The 12,149-nt window shown below is 39.2% G+C and overlaps 1 protein-coding gene across 5 annotated transcripts in view; it reads left to right on the forward strand.

The window, feature by feature from the left end:
- The first annotated feature begins 7,366 nt into the window (after positions 1 to 7,366).
- The window catches only part of mybpc2a (myosin binding protein Ca), a 52,551-nt gene continuing 47,768 nt past the window's right edge, over positions 7,367 to 12,149 (forward strand). For 4 of the 5 annotated variants that reach the window (XM_035654471.1, XM_035654472.1, XM_035654473.1 and 1 more), the window contains exon 1: positions 7,367 to 7,508. In XM_035654471.1, the coding sequence (XP_035510364.1) occupies positions 7,487 to 7,508 (22 nt within the window). In that variant the 5' untranslated portion in view covers positions 7,367 to 7,486. The remainder of the gene's footprint in view (positions 7,509 to 12,149) is intronic. The other variant, XM_035654475.1, reaches the window with a different exon arrangement.

Here is a 12,149-nt window from a genome sequence, read left to right on the forward strand (position 1 = left end):
TCCGTCATATTCTTTTGCAGCAAAGTTTTAAAATTCTCATCTGGGAACTTTCGTAGGCCTGGTCTAGCTTACTAGAACAAATGTTTACAGTTCCTTAATTTCCTTTTTTTAATTTTTAAAATAAGCATTGCAATGTTGTGAGTTACAACAAACATAAAGCATTCAACCCTCACACACACACACACAGAGTTTTATAGTAATTTGTGCACGCTGAGTTATTTAAGGTATGTGCTGACCTACTTGCAAATAGGTTGTTTATTCATACCTCTCAATATATATCAACTTACTGTACTTTTCACTTTTTCTCAACATACCAATGTTTTCATCTGCTATGCCAGTGCTGCTGCACAGGAACATTATTTAGTCTTTGAATTTGTATTTTTAGAATTTTGGTATTTTTTTTTACAGTAGTTTCTTGACAGAATGCAACTAATAAACTGAGTCTGTGTGTGCACTGCTGTATTGTAACATGTCAGCAGCAATTCATGTTAAATTTTCTTCTTTTTGGCGAATTAAAGAAGTTTGATTTCTATTTTGGGCGGTCTAAATTCCAACTAGTGCTGCTCTATATTTTGGCTATAGTAAAGAAAGGATGGATGATTTACATAAAAGACAAGTTGAGTTGTTGAGTGCCAAAATAACATAACATGTTCTAATCTATTCAATCATATTTTTGTTTTCGGACAGCTAAGTGTCCCTTTATATTTAGAGCATAAATATGTATAGGATTAATAGTTTAATATCAGTGGTTTGATACCTGGAAACAGCACTAAAAACACAATTTAACTCTCCTTGGCCTTACTAAAAATTAATGTTATGTAGACCTGTAAATCTTAACCCCCCCGATTCTGGATGCACTGACACATCCGGGACCAGCAGAGGCTGCTAACAGACCAGAAAAGACCTTCAACCCTCCTCTCACCTAAAAGTGCCATTTTATCAGCTGCATAATAAATATTTATGTCCTGTGATGAAGAGGCTTATTCATGTTTTTGAATTCTTTAGTCAGCATTCTATATTCTACCTCAGCCTGGGTTTTATTTGCCAAAATGTCCTTTTAGGGAGTTAATTTATACTGAATGACAAAGAGCAGAAAGCTGCACTGATCTCAAGACCTAGATCAGGAGATCATTATAATTATATTGTGTCTGGGATAGACCGCAGGTCCCATCTGTGTGTCTCAAAAATTTGTCTTTCCTGCTCAACTTTATTTTGTTTGTTATCCGTGGAAAACTGTGACCACTATAAGCAGAAAAAAAACTTGTAAAGAAAAACTGGAGAAGAGGATTGCAGTGGATATTTGATCCTTTGCCTATAGTCCAAAAACTTATTATTATTTTTTTCAGCATAGACAAGCAGGGACTTCACGGTGACCTCTGGGTTTAAGATACTGACCACGTAATTGCAATGTTCCCAGTTTAAACACAGCTTGTTTCTCTACTGTCCCAATTGAATTTCAGTTTCATTTCAATTTCCCAGAAAAAAAAATGTTCCCAGTGCTTACATGTGATCAGATCAAGATGCCGTTTTTACATTGGGAATGTACCAAATATCTGGCATTCATAAAGTTCTGTCCTTGTTATATGGCAGTGACTCTGGCTTGCTTTGCTTTCAGTGTTCTTTTACCTCAACAGGTTTAGCGAGCACAAGCTCCAATATGTGGCACCTCCAGACCAGAATTTATGGATCGCTGTTTTACTTCTCCGGGCATGCACGTACTTGATCCTGACTCCAGTTACTAATTTAACTAGGTTTGCGGTTGCCAAGAGCCCTTTTTAACAGTCCAAGAATCAACTAAGGGGCAGTGTCTGTGACATCACTGATTGGGGTCGTCGCCCAAAACTTAAAAGTATCAAACCAGAGAGAAAAGAGAAGCAACAGCAGGTTTCTGCCAAATGTGATTGATGTGATTTGTTTCTTAGTGCTTATTCCTGGCTGAGGAGTTCTGCTGACATGCATAAAAACCTCTGTGGATACAAGTGAAAGGCATCCATCATTTTAAACTTCAACATTTACGCATCAAAGTGCTGAAAAGGAGTTTTCAATCCAGTTTTAATCCTTTAAAGTTTAGAATATCAAGAAGTAAAAACATCCAACTTGTTTTCACCTCTATTTTGTTCATTCTTATACAAAACTACCTCACTGGAGGGTGTGACATTCTAATTTCTGTCCTGTCCTGAATAACAATTTGGCTCACATTAGAAGATCACCGGAAAATATCAAACATAATTTGACAATGACAGGAATGTCCTAGATGAGGTCAAAAACACGGGCAAAAAATTAAGCAAATGGGAGACGTGGCTCCATAATGACCCTGCCGACTTGCAGATTAAAACATGTTTAGGCTAAATTAGCCATCCCATTGTCGAGGAGCTATTACATAAAAACCACTAAGAGGATTTTTTCCTATTTCCTCACTGATTGTAAATATTTCTGCACACTTAGATCCATTAAATATATTACTTTATTTTAACAAGCTTTTGGTCTATCTGACCTTCATCACAACACATAAAATATAGCAATGGACAGGCAGGTACACATAACCAGTCCTTATCAGTTTCCAGGTACTGTGAGGCATACAAATGGCCAGTGTTGGGCTAGGTTCTCAAATTTTTTTTCTATATTACTCATTACTGTCTTAAAAAGTAATATTATTACTTTACTTTTTACTATGCTATGCTAACAGTAATTAGTTACACTTCTAGTTATATTACTGCTACTCCCCCACAAAATTGGTAATTGCGTCCCCTCTCCCCAAAATTCCGACTTACAACGATTAAAAACTAGTTTTATTTGTTAAAATCAAAGTAATGGAATATTTTCAGCTGCTTAATGTAAGCATTTCCATCCACGATTACAAAAATGAATCCAAGGATGCGATTGGATTGTTGTCAAATCAGTAGAGGGTGACAACAAAAGTAATATTGTAACGAATTATTTTTCGGAGCAGTAACTAATATTATTACTGAAATTTATTAGTAATGAGTTTCTGCCCAACACTGCAAATGGCCACCATGCTTTTTAACATAATACAAACAAATACAGAAAAGGGGGTTAGAACACAACAACAACATTTAAAAAAACATATCCAATCAGGAAGCAGCTTATAGGAGTATGATACCATTTCATCACATAGTAAATGGGGCTGTGACAGCGATCAGGCTTGAACAATTATAAATCAGATCCTCAGAGACAACAACAAAAACTCCTTTCCACCTGTCCTAAAGGTCTTGCTTGACTACATAATATATTCTAAAATAACCTTGCCTCCTCTTGTCAACAATAATAAACAATATTAAAAACTGAAGTCAACAGCTGATGATATCAACCAAAAACACCAGATTTTCTCTGATTTTACACATTCAATTACAGTTGGATGGTTATCTTTTCTAATTATAATAGTTTGGATGGACTTTTCACACACCATTACTTCTGTGTATCATATTACTGTCTGTATGGTTTCTCTCTTCTGGGCTTCTGTTCAGTTTGAAGGTGGGGGTGCTCTGTATGGAGCATATGGTGACTGAGGCATGTGATTCCCCCCGGCTTTGCCTTTGAAACTATGCAGGCCTATACAGTATCTTTCCCCCCCTTACTGGGACAGCCCATTACTCTCTGTCATCACTCTAAACAACGGTGTCACCTTACTATTCTTAGTCAAATATGAAAGCATGTTTATTTATGTGAAAACGGCAACAGGACTTTCACTTTGAAGGAAGACTCTGTCTCGTCCTGTCTGCCTGTGTGCTGTTTAAAAATGGAGCATTATGAAAAATGTGAAAGAAAGTCAACAAAATGTTTTGAAACACGTCCTGAGGTTTAAATAAGGCGGCGCATGATGCCGCCACAGTTTGGGGTTAATCACTGAAAACTAATTTTCTCTTAAGCCTGTTCAGAGTAAACAGAGGTCTTTGTCAGTGCATTTTACATGCTGTACTGATCAGACGAATTAACCAGTCACAGGAATTAACAAGAAATTGTTTTAAATATTTTACCGCAGTGCTAAAATGGCTCATCCCTCCAAGTTTTATTTAAAATGAGCCAGCACTGTCTTATATATCCTATTTTATCTGTTTTTTTTATAACCATAATGACCCTAATAACAGTATGAGGGACAAACTCAACACACTGAAGGACACAACATTATAGGTCCTAACACTTTCCTAACACATGTCTAAATACCTTTTTATAGAAATATCTACTTTTGAAGGCACTTTTATCAGATCTTAATCGATGGTCCGAGATAAACCACATATACATGAGATAAGGGTACAGTAAAAATACATATTATTACAAAATTAACCTTAAAGACAATGCAACCTATTAAAGTTCCTGTGTGTAACAATAAGGAGGATCTGAGTCCCCCATGTTTCTACAGAAGGGACAAACCTAACACCGGCTCTAGACAGGGCCTTAAATAAATAAAGCAAAACAAAACAAAAAATAAAAATATAAATGGGGAAATTAATGTTAAAAAAAGAGAGAATGAAAAAAGGGCATAAGATGATTGGTGTATAAGGAAGGTGTGTTTGTTTGTGTCTTTGTCTTCTCGAGGGTAGACAGAGCCAAAAGGGGGAGACAATGTTAACCAAAGGGATACAGAAGGATAAAAAAACCCAGCAGCAATGTTCTTGTAGGGCATCTTTGGTTGGGCCCTAAGGACAGAGAGGGGCCCAGGGTGGATCCAGACTTTAAACTTGACTTTGAAGGTCGTAGCTCCTTTGGGACTTTCTCCCTTCGGACTTAAGGTCTGTGGACAACTTTACAAAGCAATTCAAGACCCACATGTTTAGACTTTCTTTTGCTTAGCTGTGTTCATTCATTTTGATTTATTACTTTCTTAATGTGTCTGTCTTTTATTATGAATCTAGAAAGCTGCCCTTTTTTTGCACAAAACTAATGCATCAATTGGATTTTTTGCCTTTTGTTTCACTACCATAATCCCCCAAAATACATATAATATTTTATGTACTGACAGCTTTAATCTCCAAACTGATGTGCATCATTCATGGGAAAGCCGCTCTGAAGGTGGAAAGGACCTGCTTCAGTTGGCTTAACTTGTACTTCAGTGAGGCTTACCTAATGCAAGCGTTAAATAACTCTGGAGTCATCCTCAACAGCGGATCACTGGATCATGTAGGACACCTATAGTTAGTCTCCTATATCCTCTTTGAATCCACAATATAGGAATAATTTCAAACTATTCAGGGCGTTTAGTCACAGTATAAATTGCCACTGATGAGCTGCGAATGCATCAAAACGACTGATTAAAGATAATTCAGCTTATAAGTCAAGTAATGTGAAGTTAGAATATACAGTAGACTGAAGGACCTTTTATGTCCTATTCAAACAGCCCTCCATAATCTTCCTTGAGGGTATTTCGTTCTCCTTGAACATCTGAATCTCAAGTTGCACTTGCCTTAAATAGCTGTTCTTCAATCTCTGCCTCTGTTCTGACTAAAGTTCTCTCCCCAAATTAAAGTCCCAGAGAATGTTTATTGTTATAGCCAAGGTTATGGCAGCCTGGGCAATTTGGGCAGCAAGAAAACGAGCACAGAATTCAAAAAAGGGATGACTGTATACAGAAGAAGGAATAGAAAGTGAAAAGCTGCTTGAATGCATAATTTAAGACTGCTGTTTATAATAACCATTTTAGGTCTGCACTTTCATTTAAGGAAGGAGGATAAAAAAAGACCACAGTTGTGCTTCTATCGCTTACGCGCGTATATTGTCTTTGCTGCGTAACTAATATTTCTTCCACAGCACATAGACATTTTTAACATAAGCATGCATGTGTCTACAGTCATGTATGTGATGGGCTGGGAAGACTTCTCCAGGAACTCCCAAGGTCAGCAACCTCCTTCTGCTGTTCTTGACCTTGTTCCTCACATCCCTGCCGAGGGCTTCCAGTCCCATAAAATATATCCTGTTGACAGCTACAGCTCCTGGAGAACAAATGGGATTGTCAGAGCCTGTAGGAATGCAAAGCTGCTGCTGCTGCTGCTGCTGCTGCTTTGCTCTCATTTTCCTTTCTGAGGTTTTTTTCACTCTCTCTCATCCTTTTCAGATAGGGACTCTACAAAAATTATTGGGTTGTGGAGGGAGGCTGAACCATAAATTTGAGTTTTTAAAAAAGCAAGATATTGATAGTTTGTTTGGACATAGAAAATTTGTATTTTTCCCTATATACATGTCATTGGAACAATAATTTTTACATCACACGATTAGCAGTTCTCAGGCTGCGCTCTACTTTTAAACAAAGAGCTACTAAATGAGCAGTTATTACCACTAATGTTTTCACTTTATCTATCAGTGGAACAGGCTTGGTTGTGTGGAACAAGCATTATACATTCTTTGTGATACATTTGTACTATTTCTAATGTGTAATGCAGAACAAAGTGAAGGCCATTGTTGGCTAATGAAAAAATGGCGTTAAATACCGACGTTTTGTCATGGCCCTTTGGCACAATGTACACCTCAGCGTCTGTTTGAGGTGCTGTGGGCTGTTATGTGATTTGTGGTAGCAGTAATGGCAATGTGACTTATCTGTACTTATTTTAACCAAAATCATCATCTTTTCCTAAACCTAAGAGTCTTGTTGCCTAACCAAACTGCGACTTCTTACAAGGTTAACTGTGTTAAAAAGGCGTATCATACATACATATACAGATTCTGTATGATGCCAAGCGGCATGACAAAGCAGCATCAGCATTTGACAACCTGGGATGAGATCCACATCTACAGTTTCTCAAAACTGAAAAACAGTCAGAGACCTTGCTGTTATCCTCAGCATATGATCCATGGGGCACAAAATGTTTTTCATATAACCATTTTGATGTATCTATTCTTCTTTATACATAAATCCTGCAAGAATAGGATACTGTACAGAAAAGATATAGGGAATGGAAAAAAAGACTTGCTCTCACAAAATTATTCACCACACACTCCCTTCAGATAAAAGGAAAAATGCCTAACCCTTCTTCTTTTTTGACCCCACCATCCCCCCTGATAATTTCCACGAGGTCTACTACAAGTCAGTTAAACACGTAACATATCTGAGCAGTTTCAGACACTGCTGCATCACTCGATCAAAGTGTCACTGGTGATTAGCATCAGTCAGTTTGTTAATGTTCTGGCTCCAGGGCCTAATGAGTTAATCAGCTGGCAGGATTTCCCAAGGGCTGGACTTTTCTTTATGGCTCTGAACCGCTTTTACCCCTCATGGTGTCTTCCTTCTCCTCCTCAAAGCCCTGCAGCTCCTGCCAAGGTTTCAAGTGACAGCTATTCTGTCGCTCTCTTCCTTCCTTGTTCCACTTGTTGGGGGGAGGATGAAGTGACTGGCAGTGGAAGTGTGTGTGTGTGTGTGTGTTTGAGGAGGGGGGGCTGTTGAGGTGATAAAAAGGGATGAAGGAGGAAGAGCAGGCAGATCCACAGACAAGGAGGGAGGAAGACGCTTTCAGAGGAATCACTATAAACAGACACAGACATGCCTGAGCCCAAGAAGCCAGGTAAGATGGTCCAAACTGCAGGATTTTAATAGAAAACTCACTGATCAAAAAACAAAGCTGAACTGAAGCTGAAGCTGCAGTGAAATGTTCAGAAGGGTAAAAAAGAAAACAACAAAGAATTTTGAACCCATCATTTTAAACCATTCTTGATTAATTGCTTAAATTTTGGATAAATGAGAATAAAACGGCATCACGATGCAAATGTAAGTGTTTATATAGCGGTTAGCCCACTGGTAATAAAGCAAGACTAACTTTATACCAAGATGCTTGAGGGAAACCAAGTCCGGATGACTTTATTTTTATTGCAACCTCTAATATGATCAAGATATCTATCTTGATGTGCAATTCATTACTTGGCATGTGAATCAAAGCTGTGAGCATTACTCTGTAATCTGTGGTATGAGTTTTATTTACAAGCACATGTCTTCTTAAAGTCTTCTTCAGTGTCCCTATGTTACTTCCTTTTTACTGACAGTGCAGCAGGTCTCTATCTTTGTCTTTTAGGAGTCAGCAGTCAACAAACAAGGACAGAATTGCAAACGATAAAATTGATCTCGGCATTTGAATGTCAATTTTAGCCCAATAATGGCTTTTTTTTATTTGATTAAATGTTGGTCATCAAAAATAAAATGTGACAGGAGAAATGGAAAGAAAAAAAGCTGGGAAAGGAAACCACGTATAGTAACAAAAAATAATATTTTAGGCTCTTACGGGGAGAAATGTGTCGTGTGAGGGGGAATCCTCTTAGGTCCTTGAAGTTCATTAAGCTGAGGAAAGCAGGAAGGGTGAAGGAGCTAAAGTCAGCACGCTTACAGCAATGTCTGACATAAAGTTCAAGGTTATAACTTAAGAAATTAAGTGGTATAGTAATTATTTTATGTGATTATGTTTTATACAGAGATCAAGTATTTATTCTTTGAGTTGAGCCCAAAAATGTGTAAACCCAGTGATGTAAAGTGGACCCAATGAACTCAATTGCAAAATTTGTTGTTCCACAAAACCATTTCTATTGTTTTCAATGTAGTTTTTAGTTAACCCGAAATAATGAAGCAATTCTATTAATTTCAAGTGTATTCATAAGAAAGTAAACATCTTGTTTTATCACTGACAAGTCCTGTCATTGCACTATAAAGTGCACATGTGAGATTCCAGCAGCTTGCATAACCATATACAGTTCGTGGACTAACATTTGATAACCTCCACACTGAAACATTAACCAACCATTTATACAGCACTCTAGTACGTGACATTAAACTGTACAGGCGGTAGTGTATGTCGTAATGTTTGTATCAGTCATTGGTGTCTGAAATATGCCCTGCTGCCTTTGTCAACAGTGACCTCAAAGCACCGTAAATCAACTGTTCGCTTGAAACCTGAGAAACGAATGCATGCGTGAGGAGAGGAGGGAAGGGCGGCGAGAGGAAAGGAGGAGGTAACAGATAAAAGTGGAGAGATGAGCGGGATGATTTGTTAGAGGGACCTCTGCCAAGTCAGGTGTAACTACCTTGCGTCGTATCTCTGCACCTCAGACACCTAATCTATCTGACCCTGATTGCCTCCCTCATTCTGCTACGCTGTCTCCTCCGCTGGCATCCATCTCCCCTCGCCAATCTGCAGGAAGTTCACCATATCGCTGTTATTGTGTGAAAAAGTCAGAACTCTTTTTCTTTTTTTCTTCTTTCTTGTGGATTTCAGTCAAGGTATCACATATGCTGTCATGGGTTGATAAAAGTTCACTGATCTCTCTTGCTTATTATTATTTTCAAACTCAAAACTGGACCAAATCTTGAGCAATACGTTTTGCTAAAAACAAAAGGTGTCTTTTCCTAGTTGTGTAAGGATTCACATTTGGAGATGCATGTCAGCGCTAACGTGTGATAAGATATAATAATCGGTCCATCTGATGGAAGTGAAATCCTTCCCTTTCAGAGGAGCTACACCCTTTCCCTTTTTATTCTCCATCATGCAGTAATTCCATCCCCACATTTCATTATATCTTACCAATGTGTCGCCAATCCACTGTCCTGACATCACACGTATCATATTCCCAACACCACATTACTACCTTCTCTCTGGCTCCTCTTGTTCTTGTGTTTCCACCCATCCCAAATTGTTGCCCCTCTCTTGAACTTCATCACACTTTCTCAGCTTTGGAACCCCTCTGCCACTGTCGATCAGCTGGTTACGGCTCATGTGACTCCGCCTGTGGCGTCTCGCTCGCCACGGTTAAGGCTGACCCGGGATTCAAGAAGCCGTGGGGATCTGGAAGAAGCACGCTTCCCAATAAACAGCCACAAGAATAGTTCTCAAGTGCAGAAGCGACGGCTGCGGCCTTGTGGACCCATTAAGGGAAAGATGCCTCTGGGAATGCAGGGGTGTGTCCACTTGCTTAGCCTCTAGTTGAACCGTTTAAAAAAAAAGAAGCCTCATTGTTTCTCACAACAGCTATGGATTGTTGAGTATTTTGTCTGATGAACCAGTGGGCTCTTTAGAATGAGCCAGTTATACAATAATTAGACCCTGTGCACCAGTGTTGATGCTAATAGTTGCAGGCTGCCAAGGCGGCGGTTCACTGGCGCCGCTCCATTGCTGAGCGTATGCAGAAATAACAGTCCAATTTTTAATTACCAGTAATACTGCCAGAGGCCAACACCTCTACCCAAACAACCCCGTCCCACCTCCCCCTCTTAGGACGGGGCAGAGCAGGGGCCAGTTACACAATGGTAGACTTAGACTATGGCTTAGATCAAACTAATACAGTCAATAACTTCACATAGATGTCAAAATGCATCTGTTGCAGAAAGCTGTTTAGTTCTTTACTATCTTAAGTGACTAATTTGCCATGATTTGTGGGTAAATTGGGGAACAGAACACCAAATCACCACATCACACAGCACAGCTCTGTTCACTGCAGCAATAACATTTTACTGACTTACTTTATTTCCTGCACTTTCTAAAAACTCTTTCCGTACTCATCACTCACTCCATAACAAAACCTGAAATTATGAACCATCTTTTCCTCTTTTTTTGTCATTTGGTGCCCTAGGTTAGTATCGTCCAGATATACTCCGAACAATTATCGCAGGAACGACCTTTTGTCAGTTGCTGTTCCTGTGTAGTTGGAAGACAGTTTTCTTACTTGTAACTTTCAACAGCAACAACAACCAGCGACACCTGCGGACCAGTGGCACCAATGGCAAGAAAACAGGACAATATTACTTATTTGTGTTTTTCTAACAATGTTGTGGAGTGAGGGAAGTTTAAAGAGAACGCAGTAAACTATTGGTAAAATGCAACAGTGAGGACAGCTTCAGTCTCTGTTTCCGTTTGTCCAAAGAAACTGTCCAGTGAGTCTCAGTGCCACATTAAGAAGCCAGAGCAAATCAGCTCCGCCACAGGTCTGCACTGCGCTGAAATGTTTTTCCATGACAGCCCACACCAGCATTGCTCAGTCAGTCATGTTTTTTAGTTGAGTAGAAAAAAGTCTTTATTTACCCCAGAATAAAAAAAAATAGGTGGATATATAATTAATTATATATATATATATATATATATATATATATGTATATATATAATTATATAATAATAGTCAGATTTGTGCAACAGATTAATTTAGATGTCTGTCTGAAGTCTCAAGATTAGTTTGAGTCTATCTTTAAGACTACAGACCGTCTAAAGGACGTTTGTGAAACCGACCCTCACTGAGCATCTACGCATCTATCTTCTTGTTTTTTTAGAGTAGCAGTTGTTTAGTGGAAGGTTAAACTTTCCGTCACCCCATTGGGTCCAGGCTAGTAAGAGGCTAACATCCTGTCACCCCCCCCATCACCCCTCATCCCCTCAAACCGCATGTCTCAGAACTGGTCCAGTGTAGCATTACCTCATACCAAGGCCATCATCAAGTTCCCGCAGGTATGCACCCAGTACTTGATGGATTACAGACAGATGCGAGCGCGTCTGCGCCATCAGGTCCTACATAGACAGTGCGAGAAGTTAACTGAGCCTTAATATATCATTAACAAAGACTCACTAAACGCAACCCAAACAGTGTGTTGTGCAGTGGATACATACCCAAAATCTATCCCTTATTCTACAAGCTTCCTCCGTGATTTGAGAGAGGCCTTGGCCTATTTGGAGCGCAGGCTGTGTTGATGCGAGCTGAAAGACAAAAGGAAATGAATGGAAAGCTGAAGTGGATGACAGCTTAATATGGTACTTAAAGCCGCCTTTGTTTACAGAACACCACAGATTCCTCATCCCTAAATTAGAGTTGCATTTAGCAATTGTTTTCCTATGTTGAGACTGCTTTATTCACATAATAACAATTAATTCAAATCGTCAGGAAAGTTTGCAGCAGTGCCATAAAATCTAATCTTCAGTTTCTCACCCCTTTATTCCTCTTCCAACCCTATTACCAAATCCTTTCCTTTCCCCTCCCTTGTTCATCCATAAATCTTCATCCTCACGTGTGGCAGAGAGGAGAGGGGAGGGCAGGAGAGAGACATCACTGGTGGAATCCAAACAAGTCATAATTCTTATCATCATCTCTATAACCCAGTGTTATAAACAGCCGTCCCTCACATTCCCTCCACAGGCTTGCGTGTCTAATCCTTCAGTCCTCAGCCACAACAGGCTTAAAGC

This window comes from Morone saxatilis, unplaced genomic scaffold (genome assembly GCF_004916995.1).
Source record: "Morone saxatilis isolate NCDOM2014 unplaced genomic scaffold, NCSU_SB_2.0 Contig14, whole genome shotgun sequence".
NCBI lineage: Eukaryota > Metazoa > Chordata > Actinopteri > Moronidae > Morone > Morone saxatilis.